The following is a 23,891-nucleotide window of genomic DNA, read 5'->3' on the forward strand; positions in this document are numbered from 1 at the left end:
TTGTTACGAAGTGATCGCTCTTCCGTTAAGTTCCGTTATCTCCCTAACGGTAATCCTACGTGGCAGTCCAACTAGATTTTAAGTGCCAACTTGGATTTCCTAATGGAATGAGAATAGATTTTTTATTAAATAAATTTAATTAATTAAAAATTTTAAACCCTAAATCTTAGTTAAAAAACCATTGACCTCCCCCCTTTTTTTAGTTTTCTTTTTCAATTGACTAAAAAAGCTATTATCATCAAAAAAAAATTATTCACTTACAAAAACAAAAAAGAATTCAATAGAGGGTCTAGGTATATCTTCTTCACCGACAAATTTATGTTCTAAGAGTTAAAATGAAGTGGTTGTCGATAAATAAGAAGATGGTAATCATTTTTGTTCCTAATCATTGTATTTTTCAATTCTTCACGTTCTTGAATAATTGGTTTCTGAATCTGATTTTTTCTTATCTGAATCGGCTTGTTTGTTCACAATCCCTTTGTGGGTATCCCTTTTTTCTAATCTAAAATTTTTTTAGTTGTTAATATTCATATCAAGAATTTTAATTTAAGGTTTTCATTAAACAATAAAAATTTTAATCTTTTTGTTTTTCAGTATTGAATAAAAGAGATAGATGAATGCAAATAAGACATGCCTAAACCCTCCATTGAATCCATCTTTATGAAGCAGTCAATTTGATTTTAACTATTTTGATCTTAATAATAGTTTTTCCAGTCAAATGAAAAAAAAACTATTGAAAAAAAAGAAGAGAATGAAGAAAAATTAAAAATTAGAGATAAACAGTTGGCATCTAAAATCTAGTTGGACTGCCACGTAGGATTACTGTTAGAGAGATAACGGAACTTAACGGTAGAGTGATCACTTCGTAACAAAATAGCAATATAAGTGACTAAAACGTAACATTTCAAACATAAGAGACTAAAATGTAATCTGAGGTAAACAAAAGTGACTATTTTTGTAAATTACCCAAAAATTAATTAATAGTTTTATGAAAATAAAACATCAAAAAAATTAATTTTAAATCTTCAAATTATTTGAAATAAAAAAACATGAGAAGAAGTGAATTTCCAGTCTTTGAAGCGGTTGGTAAAATATAAAATTTAATTTTCGGTTCAGGCGACGCTAAGCTGTTGTTTTAAGACTTTGCGAGAAGTTCAAATATAAACCGGAAGTCGTTGCGACTTGCGAGTGTGAGGTACATTAGCATGTTACACGAGGACGTAGAGTGTAGCCCCCCACGTCTCATTATCATATTTATCCACGTCGCCGTCAACTACCCCTGCCCACCTGCCTTTTAGCTCCTTCATTTCTCCACCTCATCTAATCTTCAATTTTCTCCTTCCCTCCACCATGGCTACGCTGCTCCGGAAAGTCTGGGAGTCTGTCTCCACTCGTTCTTCTTCCACCTCCCACTCACCTCTCCAGTTAACTTCTTCTTCAGCCACTTCATCCGACTCATCGCTCGGACCTTGTTTCGATTCTATTCCGCTTGATATTCTGCTACAGATACTCCGGCTGGTCGGCCCCAAGGACGCCATCAAGCTTGGTTGCGTTAGCCGAGCCTGGAGGTCCCTTGTCTCGGATAATCTCCTTTGGATATATTTTCTCCAATACTATGAAGGCCACGATGATCCCTGGGACTCCGTTTTCTTCGCCGAGTTGAACTTAAGATCCGGTTATCCTCTGCAGTTCGTGCCCTTTCCTCTTCACCCATTTTTCACTTAAATCATTTGGATTTGTTTGTATTTTTTCATGATTGACGTTGCCTCGTAATCCCCAAATTTTCTGCAAGAATCTTTCTATACCAATTGACAAATATTCCCTCTTCTACTTGCGTTTCCATTTTTACTAATGACAGTTATATGGGTTCATTTTAACTATTTTATTCCACGAGTTTTTGAACCAAGTACATTTTGATTTGCAGAACATTCCCAAGTCGCACAGGGGAGTTATCTTTCATGCGCATTTATGGTCAACGTGCACAAGTCCCTGGTTCTGTTATCATTGATGGTAATTTAACTATCTCTCAAGTCTCAGTTACACCCAGTACTGATGCTGACTAACTGGATTTTAACAAAGTTAAACACCTGATACTGTGGGCTGTTCTTGATGTTTGTCTTGTTCCCCCTTTGGAAACTTGAAAAAGGTTGTTCGGGCTATTGCAAGTTTGGGTGGAGCAAGTATGCTTGTCCATCTGGGCGGTCTGCAACTTTTCTGGTAAGCTTGTAAGGTTTTACAAAGACGGATTTTCTAGATGTGGGAAACTCCATTCTGTTGTTAGATATGTCTTCATCTTTCCTTATATATGTATACTACGTGATGTTAATTTAACATTTGTCTTTGACATCAATGTTTCAGGAGTTTGGTAACATCGAATCTCCAATGTATGCTAGACTTCGACATTTTTTTGGCACTATTTATAGCAGGTTTGTTGTATTCCAACTGGTTCATTCCTTTCCTTGGCTTTCCTCTAATTTCTTGAACTTACTCTCGCATGGGGATTTTGGATTGTAAATATGACGACGTTCTTCTACAGGATGCAGGTTAAGCCATCCACTCAACCAATTGTCCTGTCCATTCCAATATGCCATTATGATGGTTGGCTACTATCTTCTTCTTTTTCCTAATCATGATTTTTAATGCTCAAATTTTATGAATCTCATGCCATTATTTGTTGGAATGAAGCAATATCTCTTCATAGCTATACTGAAACTTTTACGACTTTAATACCCTTCAATCTTCGTACTTCCATTTTTGTAGTATGCTTTTTAAATCGTAGCTTTCTAGCTAGTTGATCTGGGTCTATAACCTTCCCTGTCGGTATGTATTGGTCAATTTGTACAGTATCCAGAGCAGAGGGTTATCCCTATGGACGAAGATGATATGTCATATGTGCTTGATCAAACACTTGTTGTGCTTTGATTATTAAATTAACAGTATTGATTGCATCACATAATTCTCTTCATGGGAATCATCGGAAAACATTGAGATAAGTATTATCTCTGAGAAGAAGAGAATACACCACTGATATTTTTGTCAGACCTGATTGTGTAAATTTGGTTGTAGCCAGTGATAGTTGGGCTAGCATGGTTAACATCCAGGTTTTAACCTCTGCTGAATTGATTTCTCCAGATACAGATTCGGCCAAAGCATCAAGAAGGCAGCTTAAAGATGCCATCCACACTGTCTTATTTGACATGAATGTTCCTGCTGTTTGTGCTGTGAATCAGGTGCATCATTGTATTTTTAGATACTGTCTAGTACTAATCTCAAAAGAAGCAACCAAACAAGAAATAGTCAAAGCAACACACACAAGTAATATGGTTGTTTTAAAATGCTTATTCCCTCTCTTAAAGCTCATGAACAACGCAAGCTAGATGAACCTTACATCTTTCCCCTAGTCATGCTTTTTCTAGCCATATGTGGGGATGTTGCTTTCTCTCCATTATTCATTGTCTGAACACAATGACTTTTGCAAGTGATTCATTGCAGGCAACATTAGCTCTCTTTGCAGCAAGACGGACATCGGGAATTGTTGTTAACATTGGTTTTCAAGTTACATCTGTTGTTCCCAGTACGAACTTGACTTTTCTCAAGTCCTCTTCTCATCTGTTGTTGATAATATATAATTAATGGTGATTTATCATGTGTTCATTGTTATCCTTTCTCTTTAATCCTTTTGTTTTCATTTTTTCCCTATTAAAAAGGGAAATAAGAGAACTGATGAATTTGACTATTTTCAGCCTAATTTATATTTCACTATGTTCTCTCACCTATTTTTTTTTAATAGAATTCTGAATTTGTATGGTTTGTCTATGTGTTTTATAGTTTTAAATGGGAAAGTTACACGTAAGGTGGGTGTTGAAGTTATTGGACTTGGTGCATTAAAACTCACAGGATACCTCAAGGAACTCATGCAGCAGAACAATATTAACTTTGAATCATTGTACACCGTGCGGACACTAAAAGAGGTATGCTTTAATCCTTTGCAACTTTAGATTGAGGCTGTTTCGGTGTTTCCTTTCTACGGCTTGAGTAGTAGAAGGATAACCACACTTGGATTGTTTCCTTGCCAAAAAATTTGATATTCAAGAATAACAAATCCAACATATATCATGCTTCTGATGTATTAGTAAATATATAACTTATCATTGCATATATTATGTGCTTAATTGATATTGCCGAAGGTGATACAAATTGATAAATTTTACTTTGGTGCATTTGTTCCCTTTTAGAATCAATGCCTTGTTCTCCTTTAGAAACTCCTCACCTTCACTCGATAATGTTCATGCAAGACAGTTCCTTTTACTTTCTTCTGTAATTGGCAACATGCTCATCCTAGTTTCTTGATGCTCTTTTAGTTTGCTTAAAATACAGAACCTATGCTATGTTGCTGCTGATTATAAAACAGAACTATTGAAAGATACTCGAGCATCAATGGAGGTTCCAGCCGTGGGTTGGTTTACTTTGTCAAAGGAACGTTTTCAAACTGGAGAGATCTTATTCCAGCCACGTATTGGAGGAGTGTAAGTCTATAACTTGTAGCACCTATAAAGTTGTTTCTGTCAAGTACTTAAGGAAGATGCACAGGTGCTATTCGTGAGACCTTACTGATACTTGCAAGTTGCAAATGATTAAAAAATAAAATTCTCAAGGAACTGACCTGAATACAAGTAAAGACATTATAAATTGTTCATGAACCATCTTAAGATTAATTGAATACCAGTAATATTCTTGAGGTTTTATTGACACCTTGCACATGATTTGAAACCGAAACACGAAGATTTTTTTTTTTTTTGAATGTTTATAAGTTGTATCTTTGTACAGGTCTGCTATGGGATTGCATCAGGCGGTAGCACTTTGCATGGATCATTGCCATGCTGCAGAATTGACATGCGATGATACTTGGTTCAAGACTATAGTTTTGTCCAGGGGAACTGCATGTTTACCGGGACTAGCAGGTAGAATCTGGAATTTCAGTCTTCTATCATTCCTTTCCTTTTCTTTTTGGGTTAATAGACACTAGCAGGGTTATATCTACGGTTTTGAGTATGTCGCAACTGTTTTCCCAGAGAGGTTAGAGAAGGAACTACATGAGACTCTTTCCCCTTCCCTAGCAAATGGATTAAGAGTCATTCCTCCTCCTCATGGTCCAGATACTGCATGGTTTGGGGCCAAGTTTATCAGCAACGTAAGCTACTTAACCATATCAATGAATACTACATGAAAATAGTTATCGGTGTTCACTTGCATTAAAATTTTATGCTGTATGACCGACATCTGATGGTTTTGTCACTTCAATGATTCTAGATGCTATGGTTTTTTCTATGTTACTCGATACAGTTATTTTCGGGTTTTTTTTTTCTTGTATTTAGAGGATCTTCGAAAGGTTATTATATTCCTATGTCCTTGCTTTTACGGTCATGAGCTTGATGTTACATGATAAAATGAAATTGCCCTTTCGTTTTTATCTGGTTTATGTGTGAACATAGACCTAACCCTACCCCTTTATAAATGGTGTGTTGTAGTTGAGCACGTTCCCAGGGACCTGGTGCATAAGAAAGAAGCAGTTCCGACGTAAATCCAGAGCCAACATCATGTGGTAAAGCAGATTGAGGTTTTCTAAAGTCGACCACCTTCATCCCCGTCGTGATAGTTGTATAATGATATAATAACGAAGCAGCCCTTGGGCTTCTTGCCATGGCTTCGCTTGGCAACAGTTATGGTAGCGTTATTGAGCTGCTGTCCTGCCACCTGGATTTAAGGGCGGTAGGGCATAGTATAAAATAGCACACACGAGTTTATCTTAGACTCAATTGAACTTAATTTTAACTAGCACACATATGAGGTAAGTTTTTGTTTTTAAATTATTTAGAATCTAATTATCCCTAATGTTAGTAATTTATAATATTATTACTGGTAGGTATTAATATTTTTGTTATGTAAAAAAATCTAATAAATTATAATTATTGATAAATAGTTATGTTGTAAGGATGTAACTCTTGTACCTGAAATTATTTTATAAAGATAAAACTTTATGTAAAGTTTTGTAAAATAACACACTCTTATACAAAATTATATCATTGAGTTCTTATGGAAGTGTATCATACGAAAAGCTATTTGGTATTTTTACTTTTTTATTAGTTATTCTTAATGTTTTTAGATCGGACCGTTTGTCGAATTGATCAAGCCATCTATTTATCGATTTGATTAGTTTAGTCGGTTTGATTAGTCCGATTAAAAAATTATTAAAATTAAAAAAATAGTTCAATTAATTTCTAATCGGTTTAATTGGGTTTTAGTCAGTTTAACCAGTTCGTATCGGATTTTGATCTAATCCGTTCAAAGCTACTATTCAAATCATTACTTTAGTCGATTATTGGTCCAACAGATTTAATAGGTCAGTTTGATTCGGTTCAAACAATATTAATATTTTACTATTTTACTTAGATTGTTGTGAATTTTGATGCATCTTAGAAGCATATTATAACTTTAAGGAAAATGTTCTATACATTAAATTTTATTTTTATAGCTTAAGTTTTTTATTATTATTTTAACAATCTTAAAACATTAAAAATGTATTCCATGTAAGGTAAGAATTATTTTGTGGATACAAAACATAATGTTTTAAGATTATTCCAAAAAGGTGAATTGATGATTACAAAGATGAAATGAATGTTTATGATTGAGGAACAAGTCGGTTGATTTTTGAATAAAAAAGTAGGATAAGTTTTCTAACTTATAATATTATGTTTGTATACTTGCTTTATGATTGTTACTATATAACAACTACGGGAATTTTTCTAAATATTTTTAAGATCCCTCTATAAATGCTTGTTACAAAACCATCTAGTAATGTACTAATGGTAGCAAAATCGTCGATAAATGGTTATTAAAATGATGGGATGAAATATTACCGATAATCGTTTTGCTGACGAAAAGGCTGATAGTATATATTAGGTGTAAGCCGACAAAAATTTAGTGTGAAAGTTTATATCGACACACCACTATAGCAATCGCATATTTTTCATCATATCTCATATTATTAGCTTTGATGTTTCAATATTTAACATAGATTTTATATATTATATTTTTAAATTCATTTAAATATAGTTGAAAATTTTATCAAACATTCTCAAAACAATTTTAAGACTTGAAAAATAGTTTTTAAGAACTTTTTAAGTGCGGCCAAAAGGTGTGGTACCTAGAAGTCAGTGTGCAAAAAAGTATAGAGCTACAACACCCTTTTACTTTGATACCGTACCCTACTCAAGAGGTATACACTCTTCCAGCTAGAGTGCAATACTTGTAGCTCAACGGTCAAATTTTAAAAAAAGGTATCGCACCCTAAAGGCTAAGTATCGCACCGGAAAGCTTTGCAAGTTTTTCTAAACCCGAAATTAATGCTTCTAACGACTAGAATTCATCCCCAATAGCCGTAAACGTCAAAAAACTCATTCCTTAATATAAATACAATTCAAAAACACATCAAGACACACGAGATGAGCATCCAAGCATAGAAATCCAAAGAAGCCTCCAATTTTTTATTTCATCATTTTCTCTTGTACATACCTCTTAAGTACTTATTGTTAGATCTTTTTGTCATTATCATTTTCATTCTTTGAGAGAGCTTAGCACTTATAAATAGAGGTGTGCATAGATCGAGTTCGGACTGAGCTCAACTAAAAATTTAGGCATGTTTGCTAGGTTCAGGCCCGACCTGAAAAGTGGGCCTAAAATTTTGCCCAAGTCTTACCCGGATAAAAATGTTAAAACCCGAGTCCGACGTTGCCCGCCCATAATATTTTTTATATAATTTTAAAATATATATAATACAAAAATATTAAAAACATCAAAATAAATATTTCCCAACAAATTAAAAATAAATTTTAAAAAATATGTATACTTAAATAACACTAATATAGATGCAACTTAACAAGCAAATGTCTCTAAAATAATAACAAAATTAACAATAAAATAAAATTTATATAATATCCAAACAACAACAACAAAATAAAAACAATATAATAGTAAAATGGTAGCAAAATAGGGAGAAAACAATAAGAAAATAATATTTAAAAAAAAAGTAAATTTTTGTCCTTTAGTGAATTCAGGACGGGCCGAGCCCAGGCCAAAAATACATTATCTAAGGCCCAGTCCATTTTTTAAACGGGTCTTATCGAAGCCCATTTTTCTAACCTATATTTTTGCCCAAACCCTCGCACATTTCGGGTAAGCCTTCAGGCCGAGCTGGGTGACCCGAACCATGAACAGGTCTACTTATAAACACACAGCTTTGAAATGTCTTCATTGTTTACATCTTTTCTTTATATTGAAACATCTACTTAAAGTTTTTGAAGTATAAAACCTTAAGTAATTTGTGAAGGATTTTAGTAGAGCGTTATAAAAACTAGAGGGTTCTAGTTAAGCCATAAAAACTAGGAAAAAAGTTTTATCTTAGCCTTGTGAAAAAGATAGAGATTGTAAAGGTTGTACTTTTTTCCTCGAAATGTAACAATTCAAGTATAGTGAACTGAGAGATCTTTAGTTGAGGTATACCAAGGTAGTAAAAGTAGGCAATTGGGGTTGAACCACTATAAATCAAAATGTCCAAGTTTTTTTTTTTCATTTACTCATCATTTAGAAAAGTTTGCAAAGAATTTTAAAATACCAATTCACCCCCTCTTGGCATTTTCGGGTCTAACACATGTTTTCCGATCGATAGTTTTTATATTTAAAAGTGACTAAATTTATCTTTCAATAAAAAAAATATTTTTTTCTAGTATTTTGTCTTATTTAAGAATGTGTATGGTTGGATTTTTTTTATAAAATAAAAAATAAATTTATGAGTTCATAATATAAAATAAAACCACTCTCAAATTTACGTTTCAAATTAGAACTTTATAAGACCAAAAGTTTGTCCTTTCATTGGGATGATTACTAACAATTATATTTATTTGTTGTATTGTTTTAATGATTAAATGTCAAATAAAAAAGACTATGTGGTGTGTTTGCTTAAAATTGAAATATGGTGTTTATTGGTAAAGGCATTAATATTGATACACTATAAATATAGATTTGTATTATATTTGTAAAACACAATGATGTCAAGGAATTAGATATTTTATTTTGAGAATCATTATATTTGATATATGGTTACTTTTATTAAATTTATCAAAAGTACTAAAACTTTATAGAAAAGTTTAAAATATTACTTGTTGTGTCAATGTTATTTCACTAAGGGTGAATAGTTGGAGGCCTCCTAGTTATGTGAAAAATAATATTTAAAAACCCACCAAATATTGAAAAGATAAATAAAAGAGCATATTGACATATATGGTATCTTGACTCTTGAGTGTTAAAATGAACCCTCTTTAGTAAAAGAATGTACATTTTGCACAGGGTGAGTGTGTTGGTTTCTTATATATTTAGAACAAAATAGAATCATATATATATACTACCATAGTATTGTAAGATTTGATATAGTTTCACATTGTGAAAACATACAAACTAATAAGTTTAGCTATCTTTGAAAAAAAAAAAGCCTAAGTTAGTTCTTAATCTTGAAGAATTAAAGTGGTTAGCTTTTTTTTAATCCTTTTATCAAACTTCAATTTAGATTAAAATTATGGAAATAGAATGGTTGAAATTTATATTAATGAGAATTAGAGTTTTGACCACAATCAATGCTAAGTATTTTCTAGAAAAATGAAATGATGTCTAAAAGCATGTTGTAAAATAGCAGTTTGGACATGTTAAAATATGAATTAATTATATTGGTTCAATCTCTAATTTAAGATAATGACACTACAAGAAAACAGACTTTTAGCGGCATTTTTTTTACTTTTAGCGGCGCTTGCCACTAAAGCTAATGCCGCTAAAGATTATAATTAATAAATTAAAATTTAAACTTATATAAGATTCAATATAAAATCTATTTTTATAAGCGATATCCACTTCTAATTGTAAAGCTAGAAAAGAAATTGATATAAAATAATTTTATATGAATTTGGTAATGACATATGATTAAATAAAATAAATTAAATTAAACATTTAAAGTTTTAATTGAGTTAATGCCACTCTCAACCGAATCTTAATTTAATTTAAAATTTCATATATTAACAAAGGGGTAAAATAAAATTTTGAAAATATTTTTATCCATTTATTTTTTTATAAAAAATCTAGATTCAAGCTCAACATTATAAATTCGTATATTTAATATTCATATAAATATTTTACAAATTTATTAGTAATAACTAATCTATTAATCTCTCTTTTGTTAAACTTCCATATCAAGCAAGTAATGGATTGGGTCAGGCCTACTATGCCCAACATGGGCGCTGGGAGCCTAATCGGATCCAAGTCCTGTTTTTTTGTCTAAATAGTTTGTTCAACTGTTCAAGTGTCAGCCATTATCATTGTTTCAACTAATACAACATTAAAAATAGTTATAATCCATTCAAAATATTAGAGCAAAGTCAAAGAACAGAGGAAGAGGCAAATTTGGATTTCTCGAAATCGATCCAACATCCAAAGGTAACCACTCTAACTCTACTGCTTTGGTTGCCTTACAAACCAAAGGAATTTTTGGAATCTGAATCTAATGTTTTGTTTCTTTTTGTTCTTGACTTTAACCAACCCGATTATTACTTCTTTTTTTATTTGATTCGATTGTAAAAGAAAAATACATTCTTTTTATCACCAATGCTGGATACCCAAGTTTGGGTTTTAGGTGTTTAGAATTGACTAGTGCTTAAATTAAATCTATGCGGTAGTGGTTGCTTAGTTACCAATAATAAAGAAAAGTCTGGATTTTGATGCTTTAATTAGACATTGGTTACTTGCTCTTGTTAACTTATTCTTTTACAAGTCTGGAACTTAATCTTTCTTGTTCAACGTAAAGAATATGCATCTAGTTCCTTGCTTACCGTCTGTGTGTTTTGAGCATCTCTGCAATCCGTTTTTCTCTTATGCACTATATCCTTGGCAACCTAGTCAAAAAAATCCAAGTTTTTTGATCTACCAGTATTGGGATCAATACAACCTTGTACCTTCTCGTGCTTGGTACTTAGCTTCAATGGTCATTTGAGTTTTGCCTAAGGTAAAGTAACATATTAACAGTTAAGTGAGTTTACTAGGTATTGTGGTGTCTTAAAGTCAGTAACCTGTAGTCTAGATGTGATATGCTTTGCTGTTTAAAGATACACATTTCCATCAGTTCTCTTCCGGGAGCAATATTGGCTATTATTTAATTTCTTAACGCTTCTGCGTTTCCTGTTTCTTTAGTCATGATGAACTGAGGAACAGTCATTTAGGACCTGAACAAACAGTCTATAGGTCTGATGCAAGGAGTACATTGACTATCATCTATCCCACTATCACCATATTCTGTCCACATTGACTATAACTATGAGTATATAATAAAACCCAGAAGCACTATGCTTGCTAACACACCCTACCATGTAATGTGTTCCTCCAGATCTAAGCTTCGATTCATTTATCACCTTGTACTCAAATACGTAATTGGTATCCTATTTGTTCAGGTCTTAAAAGACTGTTCCCCAGTTCATCATGATTAAAGAAACAGAAAAGCAGAAGTGTTAAAAAATTAAATAATAACCAATACAGCTCTTGGAAGAGAATTGATGAAAATACGTATCTTTAAACAACATAGCATAGCACATCTAGACTACAGGTTCCTAACTTTAAGATACCACAATACCTAGTAAACTCACTTAACTGTTAATATGTTACTTTGCCTCAGGCAAAACCCAAATGACCATTGAAACTAAGTACCAAGCACGAAAAGGTACAGGGTTGTCTTGATCCCAATACTGGTAGATCAAAAAGCTTGGATTTTTTTACTAAGTTGCCAAGAACATAATGCATAAGAGTAAAACGGATTGCAGAGACGCTCAAAACACACAAAAGGTAAGCAAGGAACTAGATGCATATTCTTTACGTTGAACAAGAAAGATTAAGTTCCAAACTTGTAAAAGAATAACTTAACAAGAACAAGTAACCAATGTCTAATTAAAACATCAAAATCCAGACTTTTCTTTATTATTGGTAACTAAGCAACCACTATCGCATAGATTCAATTTAAACACTAGTCAATTCTAATCATCCAAAACCCAAACTTGGGTATCCAGCATTGGTGATAAAAAGAATGTATTTTTCTTTTACAATCAAATCAAATAAAAAAAGAAATAATAATCGGGTTGGTTAAAGTCAAGAACAAAAAGAAGCAAAACATTAGATTCAGATTCCAAAAATTCATTTGGTTTGTAAGGCAACCAAAGCAGTAGAGTTGGAGTGGTTACCTTCAGATGTTGGATCGATTTCGAGAAATCCAAATTTGTCTCTTCCTCTGTTCTTTGACTTTGCTCCAATATTTTGGATAAATTATAACTATTTTTAATGTTGTATTAGTTCAAACACTGATAATGGCTGACACTTGAACGGTTCAACAAACTATTTAGACCAAAAAACAGGGCTTGGATCCGATTAGGCTCCCACCGCCCATGTTGGGCAAAGTAGGCCTGACCCAATCTATTACTTGCTTGATATGAAAGTTAACAAAAGAAAGATTGATAGATTAGTCACTAATAATAAATTTGTAAAAATATTTATATAATATTAAATATACGAATTTATAATGTTTTGAGTTTGAATCTAGATTTTTTATGAAAACATAAAAGGATAAAAATATTTTCAAAACTCTATTTTACCCCTTTGATAATATAGGAAAATTTTAATAAATTTTAAATTAAATTAAGATTCGGTTGAGAGTGGCATTAACTCAATTAAAACTTTAAATGCTTAATTTATTTTATTTTATTTAATCATATGTCATTACCAAATTCATATAAAATTATTTTATATCAATTTTTTTCTAGCTTTACAATTAGAAGTGAATATCGCTTATAAAAAAAGATTTTATATTGAATCTTATATAACTTTAAATTTTAATTTATTAATTATAAACATTTTGTTCCACAAAAGAAATTGACTTAAAGATAATTTATTTATTATATTTTAGTTGCAAATAATTCAGTTTCTATTCCAAACACTATTATTTTAATTGAATTTTAGTTTTAGTTCTTTCAGCAATTTTACTTTATTTTTGTTTCTACTTCAACCGAAACAATTCAAGAGTTTCACAAATCAAAGCTTCAACAAATATTTTCAGATTTAGATTTCTCTCCACTCCTCTTATTTTTACATTTAATTTGAATGGGAAATATTCGAGTAGGGCAAGTTGCATCTAGTATGGCCAAGAACTAAAAACTCTAGGAAAGTTGACAAGCGAAAGTAGGAGTGATTGATTGAAGGTTCGGGCTTTACCACAAATTAGTTGGTATAAGTTAAGTGAGATTAAACCTTAGGATTGACGACACCAGGAATTAACTTAAGTAGATAAGGCTGAAAGAATAACCTACTTAGCACCAACTTAATCTAATCCGATTTAAGCTATTAGGTTGAAAGATAAGTAGGTTGAATCGATCAATTAATCTGGTTATAGGCCGAAAGGTATTAACTAGGTTAATCCTTAGCTAATTTGTTAAAAACCTGAATCTAAAGTTAATCATGAAAACAAATGCAATTTAATCTTCTGTCTACTTAATTTATGTAACACCCCTTCTTCGGTCCGATCACCGAATCCAGGTTACGAGATCCTACAATAAAATACAGGAACATTTACATGCAAAGGTTAACAAGAAATTCCGCTTTAAAATCATTAAAACTATTCTAAACACATTTAAAAGCAATCATCAATAGATTCAAGCATGTTTAAGATTCAAATGGAAAATTTTAAAACATAACATGCCAAGGTTATCCGCCAAATATAAGTTTCACCAAATGACTACTCGTCAAATGATTAACTGCTAAAGATGATACACAAAACTATTATTGATCGGAATTTTAAACTAAAACGTACCTTAATAATTTCAACAAGCTGGTCTACTCCACTCTCACCAAGAAACAGAGGCTGCAGTCAGAATAATAGTATTTGTTAAGTAATTTAAAAGGAAAATGAATATAAATAAGCAAAAAAAACTAGCAACGAAACATGTACCTGCCACAGCCAGCAGACCAGATGTCAATGGATGTGGTGTATTTATTATTCAGGTGGTCGCTAGTACCTACAACAGATGTAATACTATAAGAGTAGCACCAAATATTAATTAAGTTTAACCAAATATAAAAACTTCATCAATATCACTACCAAATATTAATTCGAAGATTAAATGGCAGCTTCAGTTGAACCAACAGCTGCAGGAGGAGCAGGAAGCAGTAACTGAAATACAGACAACATTAATTCACTAAGACTTTAATTTAAAAATAGAAAACAAAAATAAAAATAATATCAAACAATTGAATTTAATTCACTAATACTTTAATTTAAAAGTTCAAAGGCATATGTAAATATGTAAGTACCACATGGTAAGAAAATTTAATACAATTTAAAGCCCATGATGCTGAGTTGCGAACTGCACAGCAAAACAAGGTACAAGAATCGGGTCTGGTTCAAGTTTATTTAAAGGGCTGCAATTCATACATTTGATTAATGTTATGAAATAAAGGTTGTGCTTGTTTTTCTATCCCATAAGGATTAGACATTTCAATCGCCAACCCTAAGGATAAAGAGAACTTTGCAAGGACTTTCAAGAGTAAGCCTATCAATTACAGTCCACATTCACTAATATAGCTATCATAGTTCCTAATGCATATATGATAACGATACTCACAGTTTGATTAGTTAAAGCTAGAAAAGCAATAACCAAATGCACAATCCCGAACTTAAATAAGAAAGCTCATCTGCTCATAAAAATGTGAATTGTATCATGCCTCAACTAGATTGCTAATCCTAGCAGCAAAAATGCTTCTAAATAGTATAAGGACTAGCTGCTGCTGCATTAAGATTTTTAATCCTTCAGATTTAGTAGGTTCATGCCATCACTGTCAAACGCAATGAAGTTACAAGAACTATTTTGGAATCCATATAGCATCCAAATTAGGTAATTTGTTAATTTTATATAAGATGAACTTAGGTCATTTGTTAATTTCATTCTAAATAACTAAGGTTCCTGATTAAACACAACTTGTCTTGAATAAATTTAAAATAAAATAAAATAATACTTTAAATACAATTTAATTTAATTAGGTAATTTAAAAATAAAATAAAAGTAGATAAAATATTTTTTGGGATTAAAATAAAAAACTAAAATATTTAAAATAACAATAAACCGTTGGGAAAAAAACAAAGGGGCATGTGTTTGGTAAATATCACTTATTCAACGTGAAATTCATAAAAAAATACAAGACTTTTGCCAATTCCGAAAATAAAAATAAACTTTACAATCCGGCAAACAATAAAACAAAGTTTACATATCAATCAAGCCGAACTGCTGCTTGTCACGACCAAAATGTTGATTTTAAAGATTAAATGGGGTTTTTTTTTTCCAGCTTCTAATCCTGCCTTATGGTAATTGCTTGATCAAATTTATGCATCTTAATCAAGAAGAAACCAGAAAATTAAAGCATATGAATAAATTTTCAACAAGAAGATGAAAAGGAAACAAAAACCCCAAATCAAAAGTGAGTCAAGGGAAGATCTTAGAAAAGATTGGAAGCAATAACATAGAAATATTTCAAGAACAAGCAAAAACTTTATCAGGATTTGTGAAAATTAAAAGAAACAGAGAATTAGAAATTAAAGTTACCTGATACTTTTGTTTGCCAGTGAAGGGAAAAAAAAACCACCACTCACCATGAAAATGAATTTATAGAATGTTACAGTTTGAGAGCTTAGAAAGAAGAATAAAAAGGCGAAATTGAAAAAATATACTAACCTGTTGGATGGGAGATGATGAGCAGCAAATGAAGGTCCTTATAATATGATGCCAAACTGCTAGAAAATAGGCACTCCAAAGGGTTTTCTATGCCTAGCCTTGAATCAGCTACAACCCAAAGCAAACCAATGCAAAAGACAAATAACTTTTCTCACTAACACTAATACTATTCACTCTAAAACATCTTGATTACATTTCTATATAAAACAATCACTTCATGCAAATGAAAGTAACAGGATTAGGAGTGTTAATAGAACTTCAGAAACCAAATAACTGCGCATCAATTATGTTATGAACTAGGTAAATTTTCACTTGTAACTGAAAAGAAATATTTTCTAGATCTGGAAATGAATTACAATGGTATATTCTGAATCTTGAATGCTTAGCTTTCTCTGTACACTTACTAGTGTATATATAGAACATTTGATCAATAACTGCTCTTCCAACAGATTCTTAGCTGAACAACAACTCAGCTAACTGACTTGAACTAACTAACCACATATTAATACTAACTCTATCAAATTAGGATTTAAAGCAACACTTACGATGTATATTGCCCTAGACAACAAGCAGATTGTTCAGCAGCACAGTGAAGGCTCATCAGATTTGTCACTAACCCAACTCTTCCTAACTTACCTGCAATGTGAAAACAGATTTTCTAATAACAGAAGACAATTGAAACAACAATATGCCTAGATTTATTAACTATTTTAAGATCACTTAAGCAAACAAATCTTGGAACCACAACAATCTGTTAACTGAACTCAAGTCTATTTCAGAAGAGATATCAATACGTCTGTTGAAAGCTAGTTTGTAGGCGTAATATCAACCTGAGTCTACAAAAACAAAATTAGTAATTCCAAGATTGGTCTGTGTTAAAATAGTCATAAATTTTGACATATTATTGATAATGAATTTCTACAACAATTTCAAATTTTAAGATGAAATACAAACGAGAAAGAAGTGCAAACTGAAAAGATGATAAATTTAAAGAATAATAGGAAAAAAAGACATAAGAAAGGTTTGAATGTTACTTGGGGAGATCTGGAGAGTGAAGTGGAATCGAGGACTTGAGAGAGAAAGAGAGTTAAAAAAAGAAAGGAAGATTTGTTTGAGAAGAAACATCAAGCTCAGGCCTTGAATCAGTGAAATATGGAGGAAAGCAACTTAGGGTTTGATTTGGGGAAACTGAGGGTATAGGGGAAACTTTGTTTTGAGAAAAAATACTAAGGATATGTTTGGTTCAGTGTATTACCTAATACAATACAGGCCGAATACGCGCATATTACATGACGCCTCTAATCCGGTGTTTGGTTCGCTGTAATAGGCATTACGGGCGTAAACCAAACCCGACCTAATCCCCTTTTTCGTTGCTTTTGTAATCCTTCCCAAATCCCTGTAATACCTATTACGTCCGCCTTCCGTCCCCTGCTCTCTGTTTTACCCTCCCTCCCTACCCGACCCTCTCCTATTCTGTCCTCAAAATTTCTCCTTCCATCTCCCACCGTTTTTGTTTATTATTCTGTCCTCATCGTTTCTTCAGTCTCTGTCTCCTCCCATTTCCTCCCAACCCTATCTGCAACTCTCTACTGCTCTTCAATATTTTCACAAATTGGAAATACCTGATAGCTGAATCCAGTGAATCCTTTGAAAGTGAAGCGTTTTTCGGGTCATCACCTCTAATCCAATATCGGGTGAGTTTTATTTCGGACCGAAATTAATCTGCCAATTCTTTTGTTCGACAATCTTTTATCAAATATTTTTGCATGGTACAGTCTGAAGCTTTGCTAACTAGGGATGGATTGTTTGACAAAAGTGTTTATGGAACAGAGAAGAAGAAAGCCAGTTCATCTTCCAAATCCAAACGAAGAGGAGCCCTCAAAAGAAATAATGGTAATATGTTTTCTTTGAAATTTTTGGGTAGAATAACTCTTATATAATGTTGGGTGAGTTTGTTTGAGTTGTAAAACTTCTTTCACATTGACATGTGGAATCCCATGAAACTATTCTTTTAGACCATGCTGTTTTTTTTTAATTACTTTTTTTAAGAGATAAGAGCAAGGTGCAGAACTAGGAATTAGTTTCTGGGAATGCCTTTCTGCTACTGTTTCTGTAATCTGAAATTGTGCATTGGAATGCGAAGTCATGTTGGACTGTTAGATATTTGTTCCAACAAGTTTTTAATGTGATTTCTGTGTATGAAGTTTTCAGTAGTGGAGGTAAAACTGTTCCTTGGACCATAGTGTCCTGACGGTGAAAAAACAAGTAGTGAATTTGTGCTTATATGCTAGGCTGACAAACAGTTGATCGTTTGCTATTTCACTGTTCATTTGGTCATGTCTAGCTCATTGTTTTTTTGTTCGTTGGTGGTTTTTGGGTGATTCCTAAACTTTGGTTGACTTTGTTACCAAGTTGGATGGATGTGTTTTTGGAGAAATAATCTACTGTCTTGGAAGACAATGGTCTTGCAGACTCATTTCTCATGAATTTCTACGTTTCTATTGATGTCTTAGATCTATGGTGTTGGGCAGTTGTCCTTTCTTATACTTCATTTTATATAATTCCTGTGCATTGAATGAACTGTTGTTTCTTTTGGTGTATTATTATTGGTAAAGGGGGGAAATATGGTGCTATTTTCAAGAAAATTGGACAGAAATCATTGAATGAGCAAAATTCTGAGTTCTGTCTGTGTTTTTTATTAGTCGCTATTTATAAAAGCAGAGCCACTTCTATCATGTCATTGAGCAACATTTTGTATTCAAAGTACAGAAATTACCTTCCATCTACAAGACTCTTCTTAACTTTTAAATTGTTAGAATGCTGACTCCATCACCTTTCAACTACTTGTGTGTCATTCTGATGTTGTTTTACATGATATGTAGAATCAAGCGGCAAAATGAAGGTGTATCATGGTTATTTGGCCAGTTCTTATCATACAGCAATCATTTCTGGGTTTTCTCTGATTTCATCCTATTTGGAAAGTGTGGCATCATCAGGGAATAGGGTAACGCTCATTCTCTTTTCTTTGTGGAATATTTGGTAGATTTTTGCCCTCCACCTATTTAGATATCTGTAATTGCTGTTTTGCTCGTCTTCATCAGATGTTGAAAATTTATGGTTGCCAGTTTTAAGTATATTTGGTGGTCATTTGATGTGATTGTTGTGTATTGGGAATAGACCTACTTTAGCCAACTTTCAGATTTGGAGGTCTAATCTTTGTAGCATAATGTTTGTCTTGTTTCAAATCGTTGATGCTTATTTTCTTTGATGCACTGCACTACTGCTCATGTCAGAAGTCATCTTTCTCAGGTTAAAGCAGTTGTGATAGGTCTTGGTGCGGGCTTACTTCCTATGTTTCTTCATGGATGTATGCAATCTATGCAAATTGAGGTAATTCTTACGTTACCCTGTCAAAGACATGTTAAACTGTCTTTCAAAAGGAATTGCTTTGTTAAAAATTTTATTGAATCTTCTGATTGATTTTGAAGTTGACTTCACTTGATGGAAATAGTGCAATGGAATTTTTATGCACAGGGAGTGGAGCTAGATCCTGTTATGCTTAACCTTGCAAGAGACTATTTTGGTTTTACTGAAGATAAACGAATGAAGGTAACTGACTGTATCTCAGTGCATTTTTAGTTTGAAGTGATTAATCCTTTCCTGAAAAATTAGTACCATTGTCACTGAATAGCTTGTTTCCAATAATTATCAAATTGTTTTTGTTTCATCCTTAAACCTGGCTTCAATATAACTCAACTTGGGAAATATTCTTGATTCATAATTTGACCTTCATAGGCGTTTATGGTCAATGATGCCAAACCTTCCAATTATTGTCATTAGAGGCTGGATTGTTTGGTCTAATTAGGAAACCTGTGAGGCCCTGAATATTATCAAGCCTTAACTGAAAGTTTCTTATGAACTTTCTTAAACCCTCTTAGGTCAATTGTCTAACTACACACAAATATTTATGTTATTATCAAGACGTCAGCCGTATAGGAAGTATCTTCAATGTCTTAGGTATAATAATAAAAGTTGGAAAAGATAGAATGAATATGGTAGGAAATTTATCTGTTTCACCTTTTCAAGAATGCATTTGTAAAAGAATTGTAAGATGACAGATATAATATATATTTTAAATAGAGCTTCAAATATTTTCGCCTTCCAATTTTTTAGGTACATATTGCTGATGGCATCCAGTTTGTCCGGGACTACAGAAACTTATTTTCAGCTGGCAATGAAGTGCTCCTTTCTTCCAACGGAAGTTGCAAACTTTCAGATGCTGAAAGCAGAAGTACCGCTATTGACATAATTATTGTTGATGTGGACTCTTCTGACTCAAGGTGAATTGCTCTATTAACGGCTACAACAATTGTTGTTGCAAAGCGGAAAGCTTTTAAATACATCTTTTAATCACCTCTGTTGTATTGTCTTTATAGCTCTGGACTGAGATGTCCTACTGCTGATTTTGTGGAAGATTCTTTTCTTCAAAACGTAAAAGATACTCTTTCCAAGCAAGGTCTCTTTGTTATTAATTTGGTCTCAAGGTCTCCTGCCATCAAGGATGCAGTTGTCTCAAGGATGAAAGAGGTGAGATTAAGAACATAAATACTCGCTAATCAAAGTTCATCTCTTGTTTCATGGTTCTATACTCTCTCTATAAATCTAATGTAAATATATTTAAAAGCTTCTTATTACTATTTATTTCTATGTTGGTCCGACTCTTTTTTCCTTAAGTACCCATGTCCGACCTTTATCTTTACATGGATTCAAGGATATGACCCTCCTAGGAATGTTTACTGCATCCCATGTAGTCTAATGCTACTATTTATTTTTATAAATTTAACTTCGTTGATTGTTTTAACCATCGGGAACTTATTATGTGGATTTAAGAATTTAGAAAGCTAACAGTAGTTCTTGGATTAACTAATTTTTTGTTCTCCATGCTTACAACATTGATGTAGCATCGAACCATGCAAATCTCATTGCAATTTGGTTATGTTATGCTCATCATTCAGGTTTTTAGCCACTTATTTTGCATTCAGCTGGAGGGAGAGGTCAACCTAGTACTTTTCGGTCTTTGTTCGGAGTCTCACATTGAGGAGGATTGCATACCTGATGCTGCCCTTAAACTTGATAAATTGCTCAAGTCCGAACATCCCGAGATAAGCCAGAGCATCACAGATGCAGCAAAGAAGCTCAAACGTTTAAAGTGAAGACCGTTTGATAACAAAGTTTCCCCTTTAATGTATTCTCAAGTAACTCGAGAGCAAGCTTTTGCAGATTTTGAAGCAAATGGCATTGAAACTGGGTGACTGAAGATTGCGCCACAGAATGAGAAAAGTCCGAGGTGGGTTTTTATTTCTTTTCTTTGAATGGTATGCATTCTTACCATTAAATATCAATGTTCAAACTTTTTGATGTTGTAAAACTATATAACATATGGATTTTAATGTACAATTTCATTTTCATCTAACCTTTTCTTAATATAAGTTAATTATGTTTATGCATAATATAATTCTCAAGTTATATATTGATTTTAGTAAATTCATATAAGAACATTTTATTATTAAGAATTTTATGAAATTATATATCACTATATAATTATATTTAATATTAATTATTTTAAATTGTATAAATTCATATAAGAAAATTTTTATTATCAAGAATTTTATGAAATTATATATTATTATTAAATTATATGTAATAATTATTATTTTAAATTATACAAATTCATAAACTATAATCATATTAGTTATAATAATTTTAAATTTTATTAAATCATATATTTAATTAAATCATATTAGTTATAATCATATATTATGATTTGAGTAAATTCATATAAGAATATTAATTATTAAGAATTTTATTAAATTATATATTTTAATTATATTATATTTAATAATAATTATGTTATTTTATATTTTACAGTATCATATATTATGGTTTGAGTAAATTCATATAAGAATATTAATTATTAAGAATTTTATTAAATTATATATTTTAATTAAAATATATTTAATAATAATTATGTTTAAATATGATTAAATTATTTATTATTGATATTAATCTTATTAAAATTTAAATAAAATAATTTACCAAAACAAATTTCTGCTAATTATTAAGAATTTTATTAAATTATATATTTTAATTAAAATATATTAAATAATAATTATGTTTAAATATGATTAAATTATTTATTTTTGATAATAAATAATCTTATTAAAATTTAAATAACAATAACAATAATCATTTACCAAAACAAATTTATGCTAAGGGTATTCTGGTCATTTTAGTTTTCTCCATTATGCTATTACACCTCTATTACATTCAACCAAACACAGTTTTACTATTACGCCTCTATTCCATTACATTCAACCAAACAGTTGATTTGCTATTACACCTCTATTCCATTACACCTCTAATCCAATCCAATACACCTCTAATCCAATACAGCGAACCAAACGTGCTCTAAGTATCGGGACTTAGCTTCGGGGATAAAATGTATGAAACAAAGACGACGCCGTTTAACCCATTATAAAAGTGGGTGAAATCGACATGGATGCATCCAGAAATCGACGGGTGAGCCGATTAAGGGATATGGTTGTTGTTTCAATGAAATTCAGTGTTCTTAATTAATATATTTGTATTTGCATACTTTTGCAATTTCAATGGAGTTCAACCAATCCGACTTCACTCGAAACCCTTTGTAATTCAATACCAATTCTAAAAGCTTTGTAAAGGATCTACCTTAAACTGTGCTCAATACTCTCCATTACTGGCATTCGTATGTTGGAAGCCCTGTCAACAACAATACTTATTCTAACATTATTACATATAGGAAAAAATACTTAGAAAAATATTTTAATTGATATTATTGCCTAGAAAACATTTGAAAAATGGTCCCACCAAAATTTTTTAGAATTTTTTATAAAATAAATTATTTTATATCAAAACAAATTCACTTCCCACTCATTAATGCCTAAAAATCTCTAATTTTTTTTTATTTTCTTTTAGCATTTCTCTCTTCTTCTTTTTTAATTTCTTTTATTTTCTCACATTTTCTCTTTAGAATTTATACAAGATAAGTGGTGAATCTTTCAATACTTTTAAGCATGTCCATAATTTGGTGACTTCATTTTTTTTTTCTAACTTCATTGATTAATCTTCGAAATAGCCTAAATCATATTCATTTGTGTTACAAACTCATGTATTAGCCTAAAAGGTCGCAAGATCTCAAATATGCTCACAGTCACACCAAGAATTGAAATATCCAAACCAAGGCATCAGATCTGATAGCAAATATTTATTATCTTGAAGGAGGTGCCTTCCAGTAGAAGTGAAAGAGTCGAAAACACCATCTGTACTCATTCAAATCGTCGCATATCAGAAAAATAAAAAATGGGTTTCACAACAAACAAAGAGAAGCTATGAATTTATTGACAAAATACCAGAAATCGAAGTGCAAGCAGAGAAACCCAACAAAAAGAAGAAAACTGCAAACCAACACAGCAACTTATTTATCCCCGTCAATTTTTATTTAGACGACTATGCAGCAGATCAGGCTTGCTAGTTTAAGGGGCAGAGTATTATAAATTGAAGCTTCTTTAATCTAGGAGCAACTTCAGTCGATGTTTTCTGAAGGGAAGAAGCTTAACTATGGCTGAAAGTTTGAAAGTTTAATGGGAATTGAGAGTAATATAAAAAGTAAGAGAAGACAGAGAAAGACAGGGAAGAAGGAAAAACCGTGTTTTTTGTTATCACTCAAAATTGATAATAGCTCATCTCTGTTTTTATTTTCTTTTTTTCCTTTTCCAGCTACTAACTCTGATGGATTTTTTTTCATGTTAATGGTTTGAATAATAAGGATGAAAATGATATTTAATATTGAATTATAATATATATTTGATTCAAATAGTTTATGTCTCTAATTAACTTTTAGATTTATTTCATCAAAATTTATAGCAAATTGAAGGATGTTTTCTTAAATATTAATATTGATTAGGTGTAGTGGTTAACTTATTTTTTGTATCATGT

The 23,891-nt window shown here is 31.7% G+C and overlaps 2 protein-coding genes across 3 annotated transcripts; both read left to right on the top strand.

Annotated features, from left to right (window-relative positions):
* The first annotated feature begins 1,189 nt into the window (after positions 1-1,189).
* LOC107951369 (actin-related protein 8) lies at positions 1,190-6,055 on the top strand. 2 transcript variants are annotated; one of them, XM_016886395.2, is made up of 12 exons: positions 1,190-1,688; positions 1,925-2,010; positions 2,147-2,217; positions 2,359-2,426; positions 2,537-2,598; positions 3,133-3,230; positions 3,493-3,574; positions 3,829-3,971; positions 4,378-4,526; positions 4,828-4,961; positions 5,073-5,191; positions 5,529-6,055. In XM_016886395.2, exons 1-12 carry the CDS (start codon positions 1,351-1,353, stop codon positions 5,604-5,606), a joined length of 1,428 nt encoding a protein of 475 aa, XP_016741884.1. In that variant the 5' UTR covers positions 1,190-1,350; the 3' UTR covers positions 5,607-6,055. The 2 variants fall into 2 exon arrangements, with proteins under 2 accessions (XP_016741884.1, XP_016741885.1); XM_016886396.1 differs by having other exon boundaries at positions 1,535-1,675.
* Positions 6,056-17,474: 11,419 nt separating this feature from the next.
* LOC107951371 (eEF1A lysine and N-terminal methyltransferase) lies at positions 17,475-21,237 on the top strand. Its single transcript, XM_016886397.2, has 7 exons — positions 17,475-17,750; positions 18,740-18,861; positions 19,167-19,247; positions 19,392-19,466; positions 20,031-20,197; positions 20,294-20,444; positions 20,873-21,237. Exons 1-7 carry the CDS (start codon positions 17,624-17,626, stop codon positions 21,068-21,070), a joined length of 921 nt encoding a protein of 306 aa, XP_016741886.1. The 5' UTR covers positions 17,475-17,623; the 3' UTR covers positions 21,071-21,237.
* Positions 21,238-23,891: the final 2,654 nt, after the last annotated feature.

This window comes from Gossypium hirsutum, chromosome A13 (assembly GCF_007990345.1).
Source record: "Gossypium hirsutum isolate 1008001.06 chromosome A13, Gossypium_hirsutum_v2.1, whole genome shotgun sequence".
NCBI classification, from domain to species: domain Eukaryota; kingdom Viridiplantae; phylum Streptophyta; class Magnoliopsida; order Malvales; family Malvaceae; genus Gossypium; species Gossypium hirsutum.

Bases quoted from the DNA above. Each gene is read 5' to 3' on its own strand.
- LOC107951371 (XM_016886397.2), top strand. From the start codon at position 17,624: ATGGTACAGTCTGAAGCTTTGCTAACTAGGGATGGATTGTTTGACAAA. The intron at 17,751-18,739 runs GTAATATGTTTT...CATGATATGTAG, and splicing joins AGCCCTCAAAAGAAATAATG to AATCAAGCGGCAAAATGAAG. The intron at 20,445-20,872 runs GTGAGATTAAGA...CTCATCATTCAG, and splicing joins TTGTCTCAAGGATGAAAGAG to GTTTTTAGCCACTTATTTTG.
- LOC107951369 (XM_016886395.2), top strand. From the start codon at position 1,351: ATGGCTACGCTGCTCCGGAAAGTCTGGGAGTCTGTCTCCACTCGTTCT. The intron at 2,599-3,132 runs GTTGGCTACTAT...TGATTTCTCCAG, and splicing joins TCCAATATGCCATTATGATG to ATACAGATTCGGCCAAAGCA. The intron at 3,231-3,492 runs GTGCATCATTGT...GATTCATTGCAG, and splicing joins CTGTTTGTGCTGTGAATCAG to GCAACATTAGCTCTCTTTGC.